At 39.8% G+C, this 24,529-nt stretch overlaps 2 protein-coding genes across 4 annotated transcripts; one reads left to right on the forward strand and one right to left on the reverse strand.

Moving 5' to 3' along the window:
- Positions 1-319: 319 nt before the first annotated feature.
- On the reverse strand, positions 320-8,746 carry LOC110985279 (uncharacterized). Of its 2 annotated transcripts, XM_022246202.2 has the most exons (10): positions 8,215-8,745; positions 7,280-7,339; positions 5,457-5,495; positions 4,530-4,574; positions 4,388-4,426; positions 4,186-4,230; positions 4,018-4,062; positions 2,819-2,955; positions 2,233-2,494; positions 320-1,771 (listed from the first exon to the last, which is right to left on the reverse strand). In XM_022246202.2, exons 1-10 carry the CDS (start codon positions 8,609-8,611, stop codon positions 1,515-1,517), a joined length of 1,326 nt encoding a protein of 441 aa, XP_022101894.1. In that variant the 5' UTR covers positions 8,612-8,745; the 3' UTR covers positions 320-1,514. The 2 variants fall into 2 exon arrangements, with proteins under 2 accessions (XP_022101894.1, XP_022101895.1); XM_022246203.2 differs by lacking the exon at positions 4,388-4,426 and having other exon boundaries at positions 8,215-8,746.
- Positions 8,747-12,740: 3,994 nt separating this feature from the next.
- LOC110985281 (uncharacterized) lies at positions 12,741-23,401 on the forward strand. 2 transcript variants are annotated; one of them, XM_087139378.1, is made up of 4 exons: positions 12,741-13,525; positions 19,023-19,188; positions 19,384-20,501; positions 21,091-23,401. In XM_087139378.1, exon 4 carries the CDS (start codon positions 21,091-21,093, stop codon positions 22,042-22,044), a length of 954 nt encoding a protein of 317 aa, XP_086995504.1. In that variant the 5' UTR covers positions 12,741-13,525; positions 19,023-19,188; positions 19,384-20,501; the 3' UTR covers positions 22,045-23,401. The 2 variants fall into 2 exon arrangements, with proteins under 2 accessions (XP_086995504.1, XP_022101899.1); XM_022246207.2 differs by lacking the exon at positions 19,023-19,188.
- The last annotated feature ends 1,128 nt before the right edge of the window (positions 23,402-24,529 follow it).

Below are 24,529 nucleotides of genomic sequence, written 5' to 3' on the forward strand. Positions count from 1 at the left end.
TCTGTTTCGGGTCGATACAAATCTGGATTGTTAAAAGGTGGCTAATGACCTATTCCATTGATGATACACTGCCAAGATCCACCCCTTTTACAGTTCAGCCACACCCTGGTCTCCCCTTGCTTCTTAAGTAGCAAATTGGCGAAGGCGTTTTCCTCAGCCGACGTCGGCATCAGCAAGTCGCTTCCTATCTCCTGACAGAAGCGTTTGGCTTCCGCCCTTGGCATGAGTGTTGACTTCAGCATGTATTCGACCGGCGCGCTCCTGCCACATTGGAGGACATAGGATACCTCCCGAAATCGTTGACAAGGAGAAAATTCCATTGAGAGAACAACCGAATCAAATTTATTCAGGAGATACGTTCTCATATATTGGGATTTGTGGAAACTTGAGAGAAAGTATACCAGTGAGAAACTAGCTCAATAAAAATACGCTGCTAATAATAATTTGCACAGAGCGTTTATAGTTCTATTGAGAAAAGATCACACAATGTTTTTGCGAGGACTAGCTGTTTAAAGTGCCCTTTTGTGGGAGTTTTACGCATGATTCTGCGTGGTAAATTGAGAGCTGTGACATTAAACAAAACCATGGAAACACGCTCTATGTGCTTCCTCATTCAGGGACAAACAAGAATTTAGGTTACCTTTGGTTGCCATCTGTCACCATTGGGAACGTGAGAGTTAAGTATGCAAGGTTGCTGTAAAGTAAGCAACTGCAGTTAGCGCTCTCTCCCTCAATAATAATTGATCAAGTATCAATCAATTAATTAATTAATTAATTAGTAGTAGTAATGATCCAGTATTAAACACAACTTATTAGTAGAGGTGATATCGCACACAATTTAATCTCTGCTTACATTCTGATTAAAGCCCTAAAACAGCGAAATAGTCCTCCCCATGTTCTAAAATGGAATGATTTGTCTTGTGATTTTAAACTTTTCAATCTAAATCTAAATTAAACTTTTCAATCTAAATCTCAATTTTAAGAATTTGAAAGAGGCAAAATTTACACTACGATCAAAAGTGAGAATGATCAATTTGTTCAAAAGCGGATAATTTTTTACACAAAACAATACTTCAAGAGATAAAGAAACAAAACTATTTACAAATGATTTGATTATGTATTGATGATTAAAATACATTCTACCGATGTCACTCATTCTTCGTTAAGTTAAGCAGTGATCAATCTCAGTGGTTTATCCAAGCCTAGAAAATGTTACGAAGAATAGTTGCGACAATATACAGAAGCTATCATTTTGTATGTTTGTTTATTGATTCTAAGTAAAGATTTCTGCTGTTTCCATTTTCTTTAAGAAAACACGACCTCTAAAAATGAGTATGCTCTTCGTGTGAGCGCAACGTTCACGGCAATCCTGTTGAAGATGACGAGTGATCTGTTAGCAATGCAACGAAATCGGTTCTATATAGGGTAGCCACTTGAACAACTTCCTTACACTAGAAGCACAGTGCAGCACTTAAACACATGCAATAATGCCAGCTGTTAATTAATCATGGCCTTTAATTTGTTTTCTTTCTGAATTTCATCTCAGACGTCTTGAGGGAGTAATTGTATCCTTTCCAACGTCTCCAGACAACTCCCTGTGCGTATCTATTGTTGGGTCCTCCAAGGTAATTACCATTCAGGTTAGACTGATGACAACGCTCGTACCACCAAGCCCCATGGTAGACTCTAGCACAGTTTCCAGTTAAGAACTCATCGTTGTCCCGATCTTTGGTTGTGAATGGTTTATTGCTGTGACGGGTCAGTGAATCACCTGAAAAGTGACAATAATGATAATGACAAAAACAAGGATTAGTATTCTCCACAGACAAGCAACCACACAGCAGAGCACTAGTTCTGAGCAACGTTGTTTTTATTGAAATTAAAGGGTACTTCCATTTAGATTTGTTCTGGGAAAGGTGAAATTATATACATGTATTCCTAAGGCACGAAGAGCGTTGAGGGTGTATGATCAACACTGACTTTTGGGAGGTAAGCATTTATGCCTCATTTTAAAGTCTTAGTATTTCTGAATTATCATTTAGATTAAAGATTTAGGACTTGTTAAGACTTCAATTGCATTACGATTTCGTTACAGAAGAGAAGGATTTGCGTCAAGTTCATTCTCCTCCTCCTCCTCCTCCTCTTCCTCCTCAAATAAACCTCATTTTCCTGTATTTTCGTCCCATTTGTTAGGATTTTATGGATATGGACATCGTTTATATGGTCTCTTACCAGCTGTTCCTGAATACTGGCCCAAAGTTAACCGATAGTTGTCACTCAAGTCGGCAACACGGAACGAACTGTAGACAGCATAAACAGAGTTGCCCTGGAAGTCTGTGAGATCAACTCGTAGTATGTAGTCATCTTGAGAGGTCAGTCGATGTAGATTATCATTACCCAGCCAGAACTCACCGTCTACATCACCGAAGCCTTGGCGATAACTATCAAAGTCGCGGTAGAAATCAACTGAGCCGTCCTTACGACGCTGAAACACCTGCGATTTAGGGAAATTACAAGTGTAAAAGGTAGTCAGGTTGTGTTTTAAGCCAATTATTATAATCAATTAACTACAACACTTACGGTCATAATGCTGAATCAATTATTATAAGCCGTTTTTCAAACACGGCTTCATCTCCGTCGTGGATGCTTGACCTTTGTGTTTCCACCTTGATATAGCTGAATAACTTGCAACTGAGGCATAAGGTATTTAGATATACATTGTACATAAAACCAGAAATATTAGCAGACTTGCCATGATTTGGTTTGCGTACTAATGGTTTTAAGGTCAGAGACGACTTTGAAAAAGGGCCTTTATTACCGTCCATCCACCGCCGTCAGTGTTCATATCGCAGTACACCTCAATGTCTGCTCCGCCGTCTAGGGGCTTCACTTTGTAAACGCCACTACTTGTCACACCCATAGCTAAGGCATCAGAACAATCCTTGAAAATGGCCACTATAGAACAAGAACGAAGGGTGTTCAGAACCCTTAGCAGTATTTAGAGAAACTGTGTATTAACATGTACGTTATGTTCACGTGACCCAAATACATGTATGCGTTAGGCATGAGCAAATATAGAACAAACATTTCGCAGGCGGGGGGGGGATTTGCGAATTATTGTGTATTACATTTAAAGGACTTTTCGAGGGATGAGGCAAACTCAGGGCTTTTTACAAAGACATGAAGGTGGATGAAATATTGCTTGGGGAAAGGGGTGGGCGACCAGCTGCCCCCTTTGAATCGGTCAGTAACGGTAGGTCCCTCATCAAATTATATGACCAATATAATTTTCTACAAGTTTCTTTCAAGTACGCAGTAAACAAGTTAAAATCTGAAGGGGGTTTCCTGTGCCCCCGGTTCGAAAACTTTTGGAGTTCGGATTTCCTGCCCATCCCGTGGTCCATATGTACTGACGGCGTAAAGATGGTTTTAACATTAGCGCCGTCTGCGCATATCCGCATCGAAAGCAAGCGCTCTGTGTTGAACTTCGTCGAGTCGACACAGTACATGCAGTATCCGGTTCGTACGTGTGATACCACTTCAGTTTAAACCACGCCCACTGCACAAGATACACGGCCATCGCAGATACGTTAGTTCGTGGTAAATTGCCATTGTTTTTTCTTTTGATTTCGCGTGTCGAGTCATTCTGAAAGGCTCTTCAACAAAAGTTTGCAGTCTGAAAAGTCTGAATTTAACATACCTTTATGTATTTTGTGTCTTAACTCCTTACTTTCAATCGTCTGATCGTATTTGGAATTGAAGGTGACACATCCAGCCTCGTTTTCAAACGCGAAAGTGCGCAGATCGACGCTAAAAGCGTCGTATTGGGCTCGTGTTCACGAGGTTATCCACTCCAGAACTACCAGGTCAGAAAAGAAGTTATGCATGCCTTTTGCTAATGCTACCTATGGAAGGCAACATCTGCTTTGAAAGGAGACACAAACAAAACTGATGGTTTACAGAAAGAAAGTAAGAAATATTGAATCTAGTTGAAATTGTGACCCTCCGAAAACTTGCCAGTTGTTGCTTTTGAAGTTGAAGCAGTAGACGATGTTGTCGGTTCTGAAATTCAAGCATAAATTATTTTAATTGCCAAGACATTGGTACATCAATTCATCGAATGTATTTGTTGTGACGTCACACAGGTTTTACTTAATACGCCTATAACATTTTCGGATAATTTACCTGGTTGAGTTGTTGGTTTTGATGTTGCCTTCGTTGTTTGTGCTTCTGAAATGAAACCGAAGCAACGTAAATAAGATTTGGGAAAAAAGAGCAAATGAAAAATCACGACATTGCTTTATACGTTTGAAAATAAGTTTATTTTTTTAATAATGTTCCTTTCTTCATTCTGTGTTGCAAACCCTTATTCGATGGATTCTCTTACTTCTTGGTGATGTTGTCGTCTGAGATGTCGTAACTCGTTCTGGAAATGACAGAATGCAATGATTTGCCATGAAAAGGGAACGCATCAAAATGCATGAAAAAAATGTTTTCAGAGAAGAAATTAACACTTTAGTTTTACTTACTGGGTAATGTAGTGACTGGTGGTGGCGGTGGTTGAGTTGTTGTTTCTAAAATGAAGACAAAACAATTTCGCACCTCATTGTTTATACTTAACAAATACTTTTTTAAAATTGTCATCAGTTGCAAAGATAAAATTTGTGGAAATGCATACTAATGCACACTGCTAACCACAGCCCTTCTCCAGTCTTGCCAATGTGTTACCCCGGTGCTATTATAGTGACCTTAAATGTGAAGAACAAGTGAAGATCAGGTCGTGTGCTATCCATACAGGGGTGCGAAGTCAGAAAAGGCCTTCCAGCAAGGGAGATCCAGGGATTTTTCTAGGGAGTGGTCAGGCCCGTCGGATTTTGGGTGTGTTTTTATTGCAATGTCCTATTGTTGCAGACAAGTGGACACATAGGTAGTGTATTACATTGTTATTGACATACAAATATGTCAATACCCCCAAACCCCCTCTGGGGCGCGCCTGCCCAGGTGGTATTGTACCCTTTCTAATGTTGCCGCTTTCAATTCCTGAAAACAAAAACAATACAAAAACAGAGAAACAAAAACACAGCAAAAACAAACAAAAACAAAACTGGCACTATGTCCCCTATGGCCGTCTTCCACTGGCCACGTCACTGAGGCCTTTTAATGGAATTGTTTTATTTTTTGTTTGGTCAATATTTTATCTACAACAAATCGAACAAGTAGAAGATTTTACTTATGATTACCAAGTAACGTTACCTCGGTAGTTTTTTTGGGTAAAAATCACAATTTTTAGCGGCGATAAGGGACATAAAATTTAATGTCTAAGCACGAGTGTATGCACTTTTGGAGGGTAATCGTCAACTTAAACTCCAACTTATGATTTCAAGCTGTTAAGCAAACGTTTGTTAAACCTTACACACCTCACTTCTTTACTCTTAGGTTTTTACATGATTACTTACCCCAGACTGTGGTAGATGTTGTGTGTTCCATTTCTGATGCTAGAGGGAAGAAAAACAAAACTCTAAATTGAGAATTCACTGAAAGAATTTAGTGACATTTTGTTTCTCGTAGGCCTATTGACAAGATGTTGACAAGATAACGAAAACGTATAGAGCCAGAAGAAATGATCAGCACATTAAAACGGTGGATGTGTTGGGTTCTGGTCAGCCTCTCATATTGGCAAGAGTATTCTATTAATGGTTGAGTTGTATTAACAAAGATTGTTAATTGCCCATTGCCATATCGATTGGAACCACCGTTAAAGTCTGCGTTGGTAAGCTGGAGGTCATTGGTTCGAATCCTATTAAAGCAATCGTGTTTTACAAGCTCGTGGAGAGCACTGCAAATTTATCTCTTTCACAAGTGAACTCTTTTTGTTACACTCGGGCAAAGCAATTTTCGTTCTGTCAACGTGACAAGGTTTTGCTGTAAGTGTGACCTATTTTCGGTATGACTAACGAACAAGTGATTCAAGACATAGCATTTCGTGTTTGACCGAACAACTGTAAAGTATTAAACACTCAGTTTCTTATTCCATCTCCTGTCACCGTAAATCCGACGAAGTAGGCCCCTATAACTCTTTACAACCTAATTCTTTTTAAGGAAATGGCATCAAGACATTTGTTGCTACTTAAAGGAAAAATGCTCCGTTTCCTGAAATATTGCGTATATATATAATTTTAATACGGAGATAGTTCGGTTAGGTTTGTTCGAACCACGGAACATGTTGCCATGCAAGCAATTTTTGTTGGCATTTTCCTGTCTGAGTCTGTGTGATTAGGAATCAAGTCTACTCCTACTCGGGAATTCTCTAACAATGTTCCATCCGGCATTTTATATTTTTAGAACCAGCAACATGCAGCTAATTCAAATCATCGTTTGGCTGTACAGATACAGACACATTTTGCAGGCCTGACATTTAGCGGCATAACTAAGGGAGGTAACACCCGGACACCTACTACCCAGCGGATGTCCGTGCCCCGGGTGCACCCCCATGAGGAATCTTGAAATAAACGCAAGTAAGATACAAACCGTAGTTTGCTTGCAGTGTCCCTGTGAACAAAATGTATGTTCCCCATGTGTCTCCCAGAAATATCACCCCAATCAAGCCGTTGTTGACATTTCTGTCTCAGAAATAATGGTGAACAAATGGATAAACGTGGCATTGTCAAATTCATTTCATGAGCTTTGACTTGAACACACTTCCAAGGTTTGTGTTAATACTGGCTATGGGGTCGTTTTTAGTGCAGTCCTTTACTTTCGTTTTTGTAAATTGTGAGATAAGAAATTGTAACGCTGTAGTATTTATTTATCATGAATTTGCTGACGGAAGCCTTATCTCATAGCACTCAAGGCATTATGCAATATATCATTCGACGAGTTATGGTTGTAATTCTCAAAATCTAAATCTCACACGAAAATACACCAGCACAGCTCTTCGAACAGTGTTTTAAAAATCACGGCATGTCCAAAGATTACTGAAAGACTTCTTGTGTGTGTAAAGAATAACATTCAAGTACTTTAGGAAATTGGTTATGTCTTCAAACATGATACATGGACAACCTTAGTGTTGAAATAACTACACAATAATTATACGTAATTAACATACACTGCATTTACATCTACATATTTTGTCGAAAAGGAGAGAAATGCTTGCTGACGTTGTCATTTGGAAATAGCAATGAAAATGTCATGCCCTGTGTCCGTAAGCCGAGGGGGGGGGTTACATGTAAAGGGAAATGACGTACATGTTCTAAATATTTCGCTTTGATTTGTTACTTACCTGTTGTCTTGGTGTGATCCAAAGACTGCGGAAGAAGTGACGGGGGTGTTATATTCGTTTCTAGAAGGCATGAAATAATCGTTGAAATGGTACAGTTTTATCGCAGACTTTCCGTGGTGCAAAATGACAAAAGTTTATTACTTTTCAAGTTTGAGTTGTCAAATTCATCACAGCATCGCCAACTGCCATAATAGCAAAAACCCTGCCAAACACGGACCAATTCGCCTTGTTATTATGAATGCCAATAAAGTATTACAAATCTGAGATTGTGAATGTGCCTTTTGCCATTTGGTGTCATTTGAAAGTTGAAAAGGTTTTCGTCAACTAGAATTACTTTCCATTGGTGCCCATTCAAAGCATAGAAAGTTGAACATTTTCAGGTGACTCGTAATGTACATGTTCTAGCAAACTTGCCGTCAAATTTAATTTGTTTTCTGAATAAGATTAAGGGCATAATTTCTGCTGTTATAATAGATGTCCTAGAACAGCCAGTGCAATTCAACATTAAATCCTAACCTTGAAAAGGAGCACTCTTTTTGAGGAAATGACTTTTGTAGCTATTAGTGTTGTGCAATGTTGTAGGCCTATGAGCTAACACTTCCGTCAAAATTATCCAGGGTTCAAACGTTACCCAGTTTGCGGTTGGTAATGACCTCATAAAGCTTACAACTAAACAAAAGGTGGTGGTAAACTAAGTCTTCCAGTCCGACCCCTCTAACAGACCCTATTAAGACCAACCTGTCGTTTTCCTCGCTCTTACATGTACGTGCGGTTTTGTTCAAATGCTTTGCACGTATAACGTGGTAGTGTAAGGCAGTTTTCCGTCTCAGAAGCAAGTATTCACCCGATTATGCCACTAATGACTTTAATGAACATTAATCACTGACATTTAGGTGCATGGCAATCAATGTGCTTTCTACAAATAAAGCATTTACCTGGCAAACTCCTAAGAATATCAGCAAGATCCGTCATTGCTGCTTGAAGTTGTTGTAGTTGGATCCTGGTGTCATCCCGAAGACGGCGGTACGTCTCTTCAAGCCTGGCTGTCTCAGCGGAGACAATTTCTCGGAAAGTTGAACAGTTGCAGCAGGCTTTAGGGACCAAAGGAGTACTGAACTTGGGCGGGTTGATTACTATATGTGGATTGTAGACAAACTGGTCATAATCAAGCTGTATTTCGGTCTCAGGGTGAGGTGTGGTGCCCGGTGCAACGCCTAACCCCTCAACATCAGTGTCACCACGTCTAGCATCAACTTGTGCAGTAGCCGCATCATAAATTGTGCTCAAGAAAACCAAGCTCAATGTCAGACGTACTAGCGAATCCTCCATCATGCTAGTCAAATTGAACAATTTTTTCAAATGGCTTTTCAAACAAAGTTAAATGCTGTGTAATCAAAACTCGCCAACTCTGGACTAAGCTGCGCTTTCAACCTGCCATTCATTCATTCATTCATTCAAACGGCGGCACACTTAGCTCAAGTTATTACTTGTCTACTCTTCACTGATTGGAGGAGACGGTCATGCAAATCCCATCGAGGGGCGCTGTTTGTCCGTTCAACGGCGTCTTTCGTTTCCCGTTCTGTGGGGGCCCAGACAAATTTCCTCGCTGAATACCATAGCTAGAGCTCAAGCAATAAAGCAAAGCTTTAAGGTTTGTCAATCGTCTCTCGATTTTGTAAGGTAGACTTTTTGAAACAGAAATTCATATTTCTTTATTCAGGTCCAGTAATATACAATCGTTTTCATTGGGTTGTTTGTTGTTTGACAGGAATTTCTTTTATGCACTTTACATGTAATCACTCCAGATCGTTGAGAAAGTAACGAATCTGACAAATGTCTTTCGGTTCTAAATCTTTACGGAATTTGGTACCACCAAAGGGCTGGTTGAGGAATCCCCGAGCTTAATTATTTGAGAGAGAATGGCGTTTTTTCGACTAGTTTATTTTTCTTCCATCCAAAAGCCCCCCCCCATGTAGCCTTAAGACTCATAAAGGCCATACAAGGTTACCTTAACATTTCAAATTTGTTGGACCCACATAAAAAAATTATTTTAAAAAGTCCCCCCCCAAAAAAAAACTGTTCCTGGATGTGACTTTTGTACCATCCACTGTACTTGCCTTTTTTGACAACACAACTTGCGTGTTAGCAGTTGTGTATACAGTAGGCCTTGGGCCAGAGGGGGGAGGTGGGGCGAAAAAGAAAGAAGAGACTGTCCAAAATGTTGTGTTTGTAAAAGAATCTCCAACATCCCTAAGAAAGGTCGTAGCACCATTTTTAAAATATTGGAGCTCTCAAATTTTTTTTACAAAATTTCCACATGCCTTGGATTCACGGCACAGCTCGAGTGTTTGTGTTAGGAACTGACCCATTCCAGATTCAAACCCATTCCAAGCCAATAGTCAATCACATCAGCTATAATTCCGGGCACAGGGGACGCGTGCTAAAAAGTAAGGTCAGGGTTGAATGGCTACGCGACATTACATTTAACCTCTCTTGAGGAAATCCGTGATCTACCTTCCTGAAGGACTCCAACAAGTGGCAGGATGTAAGGGTGTAATTGAGCAGAAGATTGATTTCAGATTGTAACTAAGGTCTACGAGGTCCAACGATAACTACATGTTGTGCTTCTCATAAAGACAGTGTTATAATGTTGAACTGAACTTTAATTGACCTCCAAATTCATATAAAGGGTTAATTTGTTGTATTTGCTGTATATCTTTGTGCTTTATACATCTAATTAACACAAGGAACAGATCATTCCCCATGCAAATAGCAATAGAATTGTTCAAGTCTGTTATTAACTACTCTATGTAGCTTTCCATCAAAGGGATTCAATTTTAAAGATGTTTCCTATTCAAAGACTCAGTTGTGTTTTGATGTATATATAAACTGATGTTAGCCCAACAATAAAGAAAGTAAACTGCAGATACGTTTTGTGAAAGTATTTAGTTCCTCCACACGAGTTAAATTTTTCGGAATTTTGAAAATTTCGAATTCATTCAAAATCAGACTTGATAGAAAGAGTGCAATTGTCATCCAGTTAGCAACAGCAGGGTATATGGGGGTGTCTTTTTAAAATGAGTGTTTGTGTTCCAACTGAGCACCTTTCGCGAATAATTAGATTTTGAAACCTGCAATCTATGTAATCATTGCATGATAAGTACTTCTCAACATATTGGGACAATATCCATGCCAAGACTGGATCTCACATTAAACTCTCCAACTTTAAAGTATAAGTTATAACACAAATTACTCGTTCTAATTGCTAAGCAGGTTCTCTTTTTACATTAGCCCTGCCTCTTGTCTATTACCAATAAAACTTCTTTAAGCAAATAAACTAGGCCCTATACATTTAGATAAAAGAGAGAATATGAGTACCTTAAAACACACAGAATTTAACACAAGGCAGGAAACGTGTCCCCTTTTATCATACATTACCATTTAATTTATATTCAAAACAATTATGAAGTAAAAAAAATCCAACGTAATATTTTTTCCAAGGTTTCTCCACCCCATATGGGTGTAGTCTGATTATAATGTCTTCAAGTGCTTATATATAAGAAATAAAACCCTTTGTGTACAATATGACACAGCACACTTTACATCAGATACATGCCTTTAAAGTTAGCGTGTGGTTTACTTAAAGTGCAACGGGATGCAACTGCATTGACAGAGTAATTTGGTTTTTATCAGTCAAATGGTGTCCATTTTTTTCTACTTCCTCATTCATTACAAAAACTATAGGCCTACAAAGCCCGATAAAGGAGTATAATTCAAAATTATTGGAAACGCTTTTAGAAATAAAATCCATCGTTTACATTTGATGCTCATATCAACAAAAGTGCAAGTAAACATACTTGTAATATGTGGAAAATCAAGACGCATACTCCGACCGCGGTATTCGAGGTCCTGCAGTGAGGATTTATAAAAAATATCAAAGGTAACATTTTCAGTTCTGAAGTTTAAATGAAGCAGTGGGTTGCAAGAAATTCAACAATTTAAAAACAGTATAAAATCAAGAAAAGTATATCTTGGGTGCCCATTGTTACCAACTACTTTTTAGGACTTGAGAAATTTGTTTGGTCACCAGTTTTGAACAACTTGTTCCATTTCAGAAAGTGTTAATGCCTTTATTAGCATGTTTTCTGCACTTTTAAATAACCCAAGAAGCCGATGATTTCTGTGAGGGCTTAAGAAGTGACAACTTGGAAGGCAGAACTTTAGATCTCCCAGTGATTGTACTTCAGAAAGAATAATGCATTTCCATTTAGAGTTTTGTCTTATACCCATCAATACAGCGCGTGATCACCATATATATGACAAACGGTCTTCAATCTGTGCTACGTCCAGGCAAACCCTACCATCGAGAATGAAAAACATACACATTAATGTAAGTAATAAAAACTACTCGCTGAATTGTGCATATCGATGACACTTGTCGTGCACTTTGTCAGCACCACACTTCATTGCAGTGCTTACTTTACTTCGATAGATTTCGTAGTCACATTTTCCAAGTGAGAGTTTTGACCATGGAAACTAATGACTTTGAATTCACTGAGCTTCTTTCAAATTGTGAAAAGTGTTTGTTTGCACGCTGAAGTTAGCATAAACCAAACAAAAACTTTGAATTAAATTGGTAGTTGACAACAGTACAGCATTTTTTGTAGCTATCACTTTAAACTTAATGTTTTGTCCAATTTTTTTTAAATCACAGTTCTTTACGCACAATTTTGAATTTAGAGGACAGACTGCAACGTTTTGCCAAGTGAATGATTGGATCACTGGGTGTATATCTCTTCTGTAGTCATTCGTCGTCAGGCAAGTACGCCATCTCAACGCCGCACGTGCGTTGCACAGGGTAGAAGACTTGCATACTATCACTCCAGTACATGACAAGAGAGTAAAATCTCTCTTGGCATACTTCGCAACTAGAGAGAAACGGCAAATCATGATAAACATGAATATAAGCATGACACAAACCACGAAGATTAAGATTACAACAGTCGTAATAAGAATGGCGCTTATGGGTGGCATAACACCAGTGCGAAATTTGATTGTTTAAAGGGGCATGTAGTAAGCAACAGCAAATTAAAAAGGGAGTAGGCCTAGATCAAAATTGGTATTAAACTTTAGAAACTGGGGGACTTTAGAATATGATGATTTGCATTTTACATGCAGCTCAACCAGAACACGCAGAAATAATTACTGGTTTAAAGGCTCTTTGGACAGACTAACATCTGGCGCCAAACTATTGCCTCTGTCCAAAATTTGCCGACTTCTATATGCCACATGAATAAAAGGAAGACAACAGTACAGGAAGAGTTGAACTCCGTATATCGTCTGTTACGCCACTTGTAGATACAGCTGTTGGAAATTTAAATCAAACTTTCACAAGACACAACAGGGACGAAGAAGCGACTGCACAATCTATCGCTTACGTTTCTGGACACTCCGAGAAAATTCGATGAATTTAGATCAAATACCAAATTCCAGTCTCGTTTGAGCCAACAAACACACTGAGACAAAAACTAATTCACCCAAGGACAAGACTCCCAAGGGCAAACAAAGCGACATAGTCTACGCTATTCAATGCTAGGACAATGTGGCGCACTCTGAATAGCCAGTAAGTCTTGGTTGCAAGACTTTCCAGTGGTTCATTCTGCGATACGAACCATCAGACACTGTTACAAGGAGCTATCACCACGCGAATATATGTATCTCAGGAAGCGACTCGTGTGGAGACAGCACCCCGTAACAGTGCCCGTGTGATGGTTCGTGTCGCAGAATAAACTACCGAAAGGTCTTTGAACCAAGACCCAGCTATAGTAGTAGTGATGGGGGAACGAAAGAAACATTGGTGAACTGCAAGTACCAACACGTTGTGGAGACTGCGGTCAATAGCACAAAACACCACCTTTGATGAAGACGTTGGCATTCTGGACAGGGAGGCCAGATGGTTTGAAATGGGGGTAAATGAATAAAAGTATATGGAGGAATCATCTCTCGGCAAAGAAGCAAACATATTTACGCCATAACTTGGTGGCAACAATACAATTAACCCTAACCCTCCTCAATCCTTCACCTGTTGGAGGATTGAGGAGGGTTAGGGTTAAGCTTTGAGGAAGATCCCTCGACGGTTGATAAGTCTTCGACCTCGTCATGGGTCGTCAACCCTTTCCCGCCAGAAGATCAGTTGGTCTGAAGAAGCATCCAGGATAGGACGTTAAACCGTTGCAAATTAAAAGAGTAAGTCCAGATAATCCTTTCAGTACTTCTAGAACTGTGAGTTTTTAATCAACTTTATGCACGACACAGTGAACAAAAGTCGGTATATATCAAAGTTTCGGCTATTCTGATTATGCCAACTTTCTCTGCCATCACAAATATTTGTGCAACGAGGGCTCATACATCCTTGCTTGATGACGTCAGCTGTGTGCTGATATCTCACTAAAAACCTTTGCTGTAGCGACAACAGCTGTGGGTTGTTGAATCGGATGAAGAACTGTGATGAAACAATAGCGCAAGTTCGACACCCAGATTGAGCTGTGACTTCGGCCGTAACAAGGAAACACAACTGCCAATACAGTCTCAGGAGCGTGCTTGTCACCACCTACAACTAGGCCTACTTCCTGAACTGTAAGGTTTAACAATCCTTACAAGCTATGATTGGCCCAGTTAGCTTCCATTCCAATGACTAATCAAAGCTCGGCTTTCATTTGTTGGTGGAAAACAAAAAGGAAAAGATAGGAGATATGTTGCAAACGGTCAAACCGTCATTCTGCTCAGACCGATTGAGAGAGAACACGCCACTGATTTTCTATTTGGCGGATGGGCAAATTACTCTTGAATTTCATCATTTCTGTGAAATATAAGGTGAATAACCCTCCCCATCAGATATATAACCTCACCAAGAAGGCATGCATGAAATATTGTCGCACGCATATCTGTGATAGCAAATAAGTTGGCAAAAGTTCGAAAGAGCCAAAGCTGTGTTTATGCGAGTTTGTACATTGCTATCTATAAGGTTTGTAAAAACTTTACATTTCATTGCCTTACAGCTCTGGAAGTAACGTACAAGTAGTTAACCGCCTTCTCCAAATGAGAACAGGATCCCCCCCCAAAAAAAATATGATAAATCAATCGCGAAGAGAAATGTATACAAAGAAGAAGAGTTCAGGATTGGGGGAAATTCTGAATGAGGTCGGAAACATGTTGGGAAGGGTGACTGAGAAGGTAGCTCCGTATACATTTGAGTAAACCATAAAACTTACTAAACCATAGATGGTTTGGCGTACAGTCTAAGCTGGCATAAATTCGTTATGAAAATCTACTTCTGGTATCACTGAACTTATTTTGAACTTCTTAAAAATTGAAATTGAATGTTCAAAACCTGCTATGAGTAGCGGTCTATGTGCATACCTTTGGCCTTCATTTGTTTCACACACAGAAAAGACATTAAAAGAGATAAAAGCAAGCAAAGTCACAAATGGAGTCGAAACTGAAATGTGGAAAACCCGTGATGTTATGGTACATGTACCCTGAATCGATTTTTTAAAAACTCGTTTAAGAAGGGGCCTAGCTGATTTTCTTCGACTCGGACTTCGTGAACTAGGGACGAAAGAAATTTCAAACGTCTTTAGTTTGTACTCTCAAAACTAAACATGTATAAAAAAGTTACAGCTATGACTAATTAGAGAGATTTTTCTGAAGTAAAACTGTGAGAGTAGGTATATAACCAAAATTTCAAAATTGTAATGGTTTAATTGTATTATCACTTTGTTGAAACCTTTAGAAAGGGGTGTAAGACGAGATTTTTTTACATATTATGTACATTCTTACGAGGAAAAAGTTTCCATTGCCCAGCGCTTTTCAACTTTCTGGCATCAGTTACGTTGGTTTTTTTTTTAATTAATTATCATTTCGCAAGTCGTCGATTTTTAAAGTCTTGTCAAAATTCATTGTACCCAAATCCAAACCCGGAGAAATTTTATAAAGTTTACACTGTGAGAATGATCCAATAACTACAATTTGATTGGGACCCAAAAGCCTATCAATGCACGTCGTGACAGAAGAATAATTTTCTGCACTACAATTTAAGACCTATTCATAAATATCCAGTGGACAAAAAAGGACTACTTCAGTTTCAGTGTGGTTCGTTTTCCCATGAAACATTTTAGGCCTATGTAGAAACAGAAACAAAATAATTAAATGGTCCCGAACAAGAATGGCGGTATAGTGCAAAATGGCCAAAAAGAAAAGTTGGAAAAGTTTTCAAATTTACGATGCTTATTGTTCCCACTTTTAACAAAAAGTTGTTTGGGTATAAAATCGATCCTGTATAACTATAACTAGTGCGTTTATAATATTCCACTTGACAGTTTTGGCCTTCTTCATACATAAATATTACAAAAGCGGATTCAGTACTGCACCTTCAGCGGTTAAACTTTTTAAGTAGCGGGGGTAAAAATTTTGCATATTTTTCACGTGACCCTTTAAGGCAAAAGCTCCCGGTTCAGATTGACCCCGGAATCGGTTTTCCGTTGGGCTTGAGCCATATCTGAGCCAAACGATGTTCCTTTAGGGATTAAAATGAACAAGAAAATGGTCAGATAGACCCAGAATAGGGTCAGTTTTTCACCTGGAGACAGTCAGACCCAATGGGACACCGCTTCCTGGTCAATCTGACCTGGGGGATTTTAGGGTAAGGTAGGCCTATTGGTTAGGACAAATTTGGGGATCTTTTGTATAGGAAAGGAAATAACATGGCCTAATAAATTCGCCCCTCTCTCTCTCAGATTAAAGAAATATGTTGGGCTCTGTTTGGGAGCATGGTCTCGCCGCTGCCACCCCCTAGTTTACCTTTGAACATTCACAAGGGCAAATTGAAAAACTGACTCTTACAGCCAAAATGAGCCTTCATAAAAGGATTCTGAAATGGCAATAGAAATCGTGAATATAAACAATGTCAGAAAAGCCTGTATTGAGTGATAGACATAATTTAGTGATTTCTGCCCTTTGTAGTTTAAGTGAAGAACAAATCCTGAAAAAAGGATTACCATTCTACTTGTAGTACAGTGCACCCTTTCAACAAGCTGACATCCTATGAATGTTTCTTGGTTTCTTTGTTAGAAGTTGAAACAAATCTGTTCAAGTGTTGTGATTTCCTTGAGAATTATGACTAGTTGACGAACTTATGGTCCAAACTTTTGGCACACTTGCTGGTTGTTCTGAAGTCTGTGTCTGAGACGGTTGCAGTCCGTGTCCCCTTTTTGACATCGTTGTCATTGGTGTAGCGTAGAGTGGTGGAACGGTGTAGTTATCAGGCGGCTTGGGAGGATGGGACATATCAGTGACGAGTAATGAGTAAAGGGTCGATTGGCGTCTGACCTGCTGGATTTGGGCACAGCTTTGACTCCCAAGTGATAAATCAGACCAGCTCATATTGGTAGACGATGAATCTCCATAAGGACGGCCGAGAATTTCATGATTATCGAAAGGTTCTTTGGTAGACACTTGTATATCGGCTACTCCGCTGTTCTTTTCGACGTCGTGCATGGCTTGATGGACGGTGAACACTTGAGTCACTCCGACTTTGTTGTTAGCGACTCTGTGTGTTCTTTTATGCGTGTATCGGCAGATAAGAATACCGAGACCCGCTCCTGACGCACCTGTGACCATGCACATCACCCCAGGCACAGATGGATGATATGACCTCCCCTCAAACATGAAGACAATCCCCAGGAGCACCAGCGGAAAACCAAAGCTTACAAGCACGATAGCTACGATGAGAAGAGCAGCGTAAATGGTGGAAGCGACTCGACCAGAAATGAAGCCGTGGTTACCGGCTTGCTGACTTGTCCGTCGGCGACGATGATGGGGAAGATGTCTGTGGTGTTTCCTACGGCGTTTACGTCCACTTAGTCCCATTATCGTCCTTTTTGTTTTGTTTAGTAGTGTAGTGAACAATGACATCAAACCCGTTACATTTATAACGTTTTCTGTCGAAGAATTTCTCTAACATTGAGAGTTGAACACTCCGTAGATCATTCATTTGCAGTTTGTGATTGGCAGATTCACGCAATCTTCTGTGACAGCTCACAGCTGCTAGCAAGACGAGATGTGTCTAATTTTCCTAAAATTAACCTCTTTTCACGCTGGTGTCCGTCATCTCTGCTTCAAGGTTTACCACTCCGCAGATGGAAGCACGTTTTGCTAAAATGATGTGAAACGTCCTCGTTATTTTTCACCACGCAACTTGGTAAATGCCTGCATTTTGTTTGGGAGCACGCTCCGAACAATACCAGTTTACTAGCAGGAAATTAACGTCTTCTTCCACTGAAGTGACCTCCCCATGGAACGTAAACGATTCTGATTAATGCTCATTGGCGACTTCGAGGCATTCCCGATCTAATAGCCTACATTGTTATATGTGCAGGAGCCGGTGCCTCCTACATGCTTTAACTATGTCAAGAACTGACCGCGTAGCTCATGTATTCTATAATTAGCCTCTGATAAATGAATCTAGTTATAAGGTAACAGCACAAGACAAATGGAGCTAAGTAGTTTCGAAGTGATGTACACGGTGAAAATTGCATTGTTTGGCCGTTAGCGTTTGAGTCTGGCACACAATGCAAATGAACCCTCTCAGTGTTTGCCTTTTGAAGCTCATTGAAACAGCGCTGTTACGTAATGTTTTTCTTAGCTATTTGGACAGCTAAAGAACCATTTCAAGTCGGGTTTTGGGGGTAAGAAATTCAATGTGCTTTGGTCGCTCGCAAACACCCCTTTGCACAAACAGACGTCAACTCACCACTCCATCTTTTAGATGATGTGTGGTCCAAGAGGTGACGTGGAGGTGGCAAAAGTGAAGAACGTGCCCAGAATATCTAATGTCAGTTAACACAGCTTCTCTTTTCGGGAAAATACTTTCAAACTGATGATTTTGAAGTGGAACAGTCATTTTATCTCATTGTCTCCATCTTAGTTATCTTTTGCCTCTATGTGGTCATGGTGGTGCTTAAGGTGATCGGTACTTGGACATTGATTGGGAATGGGCTCATCATTTGCGACCTTAAGCACTGTGCATTGTGATTGTATGCAATACGATAGGGTTAACGAGACGGAGCTGCCAGAGAAGGCTGTTATTGAGTCCCTTGTAGGTCCTGTCCTAAGACCGGCAAAAGCCTGGCCATAAATAGCATGAGCGAATAATTACCTGGAATATTTTGTCACAGATCATTTCTACTTGTTTGAGGACTGGATGACCGAAACAAGTGGTTCCCGGAATTTTAATGGAGTTATCGCAAAACTTCACTGAAAACAATTGTTCATGTTTATCACGCAAACCAAGTCAAACCATCGTAATTGTGGAGACAAGTTTTGAATAGCGCCTCTGTTGGCAAATTACCTGACAGACCGGCACGAACAAACAAAGGGATCACTAACAATTACAAGCAGACATTGACCACAGTTGAGAACCAAAATGCAGTGCTTTGGATTTCAAAGTTATTTCTCAGAGGATGCCGGGGGTACATTTCAGGGACATCAATTTCAAAACATTTGTTGGGATCTGATGTGCTTTACGGGTATGGATGATTTTGAATTAGTTATGAACGTTGTTAATGCGTGTAATGACATGTTTATCGATTGTTGATGGAAAACATTTGCACGATTATTTTCTTGAAGAACTCACCTTCCATTATCAATACTGATGAAATTCATAATCTTATTTAATTTTTTACAGTTTTCACGGAAGAAGTAAAACCTTCAGAGGAGACCTTTGTTAACGGTGTACATCTTACTGGCATGGCCGATATCTTGCAGCTTATGTGCTGTAGAAATCTTTTGCTACTGACCTAGAAATTAACCAGTTGTGGACACGCTGGGATGCAACCAATACGAATCATAACGTTAGTTAGTTTTTCCAATGTTCTTAAACCCGAAAGAAATTAAACAAAAAAACATACGCTAGTTCCGAAATCCGGCATCGACCGAGTCATCAGTAATTTGAACCTTTAACTAACATATAACTGAAAGTACCAGAGTTGTAAGAATTTCAAGATTCCTCTCAATGAATTTCACAGAAATACTCTGTTCGTCTTCAGGAGGGTGACTGGTTGCCTGGCTCTGAGGATGCTGGTTCTTAAGCGCTGGAGAGGATGCTGAGGGTGCACAGGAGCAGAACAGCTTTCTTGGCGGATCCGCTGGACTGAAAGGCCACTGAGTGCGCTCACTGATGCGTGACAGTGGGGCACTGGGTGCAGTGAGTGGAGGAACTAGTGTCTTGGGTATGGATGACCCATTGGTCTGGGAGGGTAATATGGAGTCCCAGATACTGCTGATGTGGAACCCAACGTCTTGGGGGACTGTGTTGTGCTTTTAGATCTCGATTGCTTCCCTAACGCGTCTTGGGTACCATTTCAGTGTTTGCCCCTAAGGCTTGTGAAAAAAATACAAGCGTAGCCTACTCGGGTGAGACTTCAACCCACGACTTCCTGCTTACTAATGCATACGTCTTCACTCGACCATGCAGCGAGCTTGCCGGTGTCGGCTGGCTGGGTCGAATCAGATGTAGCAGCGGGTAGTGCAAACAACTATTTCCAAGGATGAATTTGCGCCTGGGAGATGTTAATTAATTTTGGATTTTTGTCTTACCCGACGTGTGTTATAACAGTGTACACTCAGTGTTCTCCTGAGTCGATCTGAAACGACCAAGCACATAATGGGTGTACCATCTTAGTCAGAGAGTAAAAGAAAATCAAAAGAGGAACATTTCAAGGGATTTTGCCAACAATTTTTCTTTTGCCTTTTTGGAGGAGATATCAGGGAGGTCTGCCTCTCCCCGTCGTGTCACAACTGCACCTTCAATAGCCTTACGTCCCAACGACCTATTAGGGTCAGCATGACATATCAAAGTTTAACACCCACTGAAAGATTAAAAATTCCTCTCTGTGATTTCTTTCTAAAGTTTTGTTGACACGGTGCACGGTATTATCAGGAAAGTTTCTTTTACAAATACGTTACTGAAGTTTGTCCTTTTAAAGTAAACCCTCCACAATGAACACGCTGTGGCGTACTGTGTCCATTTACATGTATGCACGATAGGAACAAAGAGCAGCTTGTTAAATTCAAACGGTCATACATTTGTCATTCAGTCCGCTCCCTCCTCACCTCCAACTTCGTGTTTATGTGACGTCAGTTGTCCACTGGCTTAAGGATCAAGGTGAGAGAATGCTCGTACTTAAATTTTTATGTCAGAATGTTATGGTAGATTTCCATTGAGGTCGTTCCTCGTTTGTGTATGTCATTTATGACACCCATCATTAGGGGTCAAACTAGCAAGGTTGAATTACACTAACCGAAACAAGGCCTAATGGTCTACAATCCTTCAATATGATTTTACATACACCCTATTGAGTTAGGGCTAATTGTCCACGGTTTTATTTGTCAGATTAAACTTTATCACTTTACAATCAGTGATAACATGGCATGAGGAATGTACGTTATTTGAAAGGCTATTCAAGAAAATCTTCATTATCAAAACATTACACATGTGTTCACTTAAAGTGTGGTTTAATTTAGGCATTGTTTAGAAATTTCAGGAGCCTCTCCAAATATCTTCATTTCCTTTAAAAAGCACAATTTGGTGGAAATCAATTTCTTATAAGAACACAAAGAAGTCTAACAAGTGTCAACCAATTTCCCATAAATCGTCGAAATTTTTTAACAGAATCTAAAACGTGTCTCCGTGCGCGTGTTATTTATGCTTTGTCATTCAATTTCTTCAGTACTGAAAACGTGGTTTTTTTCAGATGGCAAAATTGCAGAAGGCTTCTTTGTCTGATGGATATCAGGTTCGACTCATGATGTGGACAGTTCCTCGCTCCCTATCAACTGTTCTTGCAAAATGTCTAACAGCTGTCGATAAATCAAAGGTTTTCTTCGAACTCTATGTTCATGCCCATTGGAAAGATCCCAAAAAAGACCATGACATGTTCGATACCTCAGAAATAGGAAAGAAATTCGCAGCTTCTCAAAAAAGCTTCACTGAAAAGACAGGGATATCTGCAGAAAGGGATGATTTTCCGTCTAGCTTTCTATCAATCAAGGAATTACTTGAGGAAGCTCATGATGGAAAGAAATTCATACTCTGCAAAGATATGGCCCACGCGGTTACTCATCGTCTAGGGTTCCTTCCAAAGGATTACCGTCATTTGTTTCTCATCCGTCATCCCCTCAAGGTCTTCCCATCTTGGAAAAAAATATTTCTACAGTCAGTTCCAGATATGTCTCCAGATGAATTTTGCTTGGAGGATCTGCCCGAGAATATTTTCCCGAAAGGTTATGGCTACCAAGAAATCAGTGAGTTGGTTGATTACGTAAAGAAGGAGCTTGATCCAAACGCAATCATCATCGATGCTGACGACCTTCTTCAAGATCCAAAAAGTATCCTGTCAGCTGTCTTCAAAGATATCGGGCTGCCCTTCGATGAGAAGATTCTTCACTGGGAAGCAGGAGATGCAGTCACTCACCAGTGGACCATCCCACAGTACTTTTTGCAAGGAAACCAGTTTGGAGGATATTACCAAAACGCATTGGACAGTACGTGCTTCCTGAACACCAGGCGTCTCCCGGATCGCTCGTCTATTCCTCCAGACTTGCTCCGTTTGGTAGAGGTATCTGTGCCATACTACGAGAAGATGTATAATTCGCGTTTATCTGCCAAAGAGGAGTCAGACACAAAACGAAGATCATTGCATTCATAAATTTATCATTTTCAATAATGTGAAAGTGATAGTTCACCCTGTTGGTCCATAATGCATTGCGTTGTTCTCTTTCTGGTCACCTTAGGGCTTGGTGGGTGTAGACGGATGGCGGCTAGATACCATTTTGAACTACGTGTAAGCTGATGTGTTTAAAATAAGCATTGATTTTATCTGAGGCCAATTGTAAGTGATTTATTATTTATTGTATTTCAGTATGCATTGTGTATGCAAAATCAAAATGACGAAGAAGAGAACATGGGAAACGAGGAAGCAAACGTGCACTTGCATCATTTCGTCCTTAAACAGACATGCAAAAAGATAACAAACAGACATGAACGGATAGCCAAAGTAGATAACTAGTGCAACATGTAAACGCTAACCAAATATAACGCTATTCCGAACACAGAGCCAAGCCCTTGGCAAATAAGGATATCAAATTCCAAAGTTAGATATTAAAATGCAAAGTGCTTGAAGTTGGAGATTACTAGTGCTATAACTTCGAAACTCACAATACACAATTTATTGTATCGACATATACATCGAGGGTTTTGAATACACGTGTAAATATCGTTGGCTGTTTGGGAAATACATATTTGGCAGAGTTGGGATGATTTCCATGAGAATTACCCAGTGGCGTAACTCTGTGCCGGAAATTTGGGGGATGGGGGAAAGGTGGGTCAGGGATGACCTGCCAGGGCATTAAAAATATGAAAAGCGGGGGAACACCATAATAGACTCCATAGGGGAAGATGTTCATGATAAAGATGTACATCTGTAATGTGTATCAAATTCATGTAGAATCTTACATCAGAATGGCTTTATTTAAGACTTTTAAAATTGTTCTTTTTATTTGTATTCCAAACGTTGCATTTATTGGGAAATCCAAACATTCTTCGCAATCCACTTTAACTTCATAACTCATCACCAAATGTGGGGGGTCATTCAATAGCCCCTTCCCAACCTAAAAAAGGTGAGGGAAGATATACCTCTCCCCCCAGGATTTCTGCCGATGGAATTACCGTTGTGTGGTGTACTTATAGTCCAAACGTTTGGCATACCTGCCAGTTGTACCCAAGTCTTTGAGCTGGTTATAGTGTCATCTTTTGATATGAACTTTGCAGTGGTTGATATCAGGCGACTTGATTGGACGGAGCATGAAAAATAAGTAATGAATGCACTCGAGTGGAGGGTCGATTGTCATCTGACCTGTTTGGTTTAAGCACAGCCTTGTACGATTATCATTGTTCAAGTAACTCTTTTTTTATCTAATGTTCGTTTTATGCACTATTGTTTAATCATTCCGAATTCCCACGGATGAAATAACGAATTGAGTATAGCAGAGATCCCTGTAATCCAAGTATTTGTTATGTTTTATGTTGGATGTTCTTCTGTTACATTGTGTTTTACAAATCTATAGTTATTATGAACTACATTTAGAAGTAATTAGCCAGTTGTGACCAAGCTGGGATCCTGGCAAACATGAGTCATAGCATCGACCAAGTCATCAGTAATTTAAATATTCATTTAATATGGAACTGAAAATACCAGAGTGTTGCAGTTTTAGAAATTTCTTCAGTTTCTTTCCATACAGAGAAAAAGTTGAATCCACTGCATATTATTTCAAAGTCGAATATTACAACTACATGTATGCGTAAAACCTGTCGAAATACTGTAGATCACACGCTAATACTCTCGTCATAAGTTTGGGAATATAGCGGGGCGTCCTCTGATACACTTATCTGGCGCTTTTTAAATCACATGAGACACTTTAAACTCCAACCACTGTTATCAAACTGCAACGACCTTTTTCGCAATTCCCCCCATTTTTATTTGAGCTGCGGTGACAAATTGTCAGGGCGAGATAAGAGTCAGCGGGGCATATCAAACGGTATCATCAGTCCAAAGTCACTGAATGATGATACTTTGTACTTTCTATTCTTGACAATTTTCGATCATCAGAAAATCGCTATTTCTGGCAGGGACGACCGAACTGCTCCAGCAGTGGCAGCGTCAGCAAGGAGTCCTGTGTTTAGTTTGGTGTCGCGCTAAGTTCGATTCCCGTCATTTCCTTCAGGATCAAGTAAAAAAATTCCCGTTCGAAATTCTTATTTTTCACTGATTAGAATTTTAATATGCTGAGCTAGTCCCATCCCATTGGGGATATTTTTAGGTTTATAGTAAGGCAGTTAAATGTAAAGGGTCATGTAACTACTTTGATCTATGTTCCATTCATTGGAGTCACAAAGCAAGCTCCCTCCAAAAACTCTATTATTTCCTTTCCAAGCAATTTGGTTCGTTAACTATCAAAGCAATAGCCCACATTTTCACAAATTGCGCTGAATTTTGTGCCAAAATAAGTTTACACACAAAAGTGATGCATTCTGGAAGCTTTGGATGCTCTGTATAACCATGGAGGAAGGACACAGAGGGAGTTACAACTCAGTTCAAAGTGCTCGATGAGCATCGCCGCCCGGTCAGACAAACA

The sequence above is a fragment of the Acanthaster planci genome, linkage group LG07 (genome assembly GCF_054643075.1).
Source record: "Acanthaster planci isolate LZ-2023a linkage group LG07, COTS_SCS, whole genome shotgun sequence".
Lineage (NCBI taxonomy): Eukaryota > Metazoa > Echinodermata > Asteroidea > Valvatida > Acanthasteridae > Acanthaster > Acanthaster planci.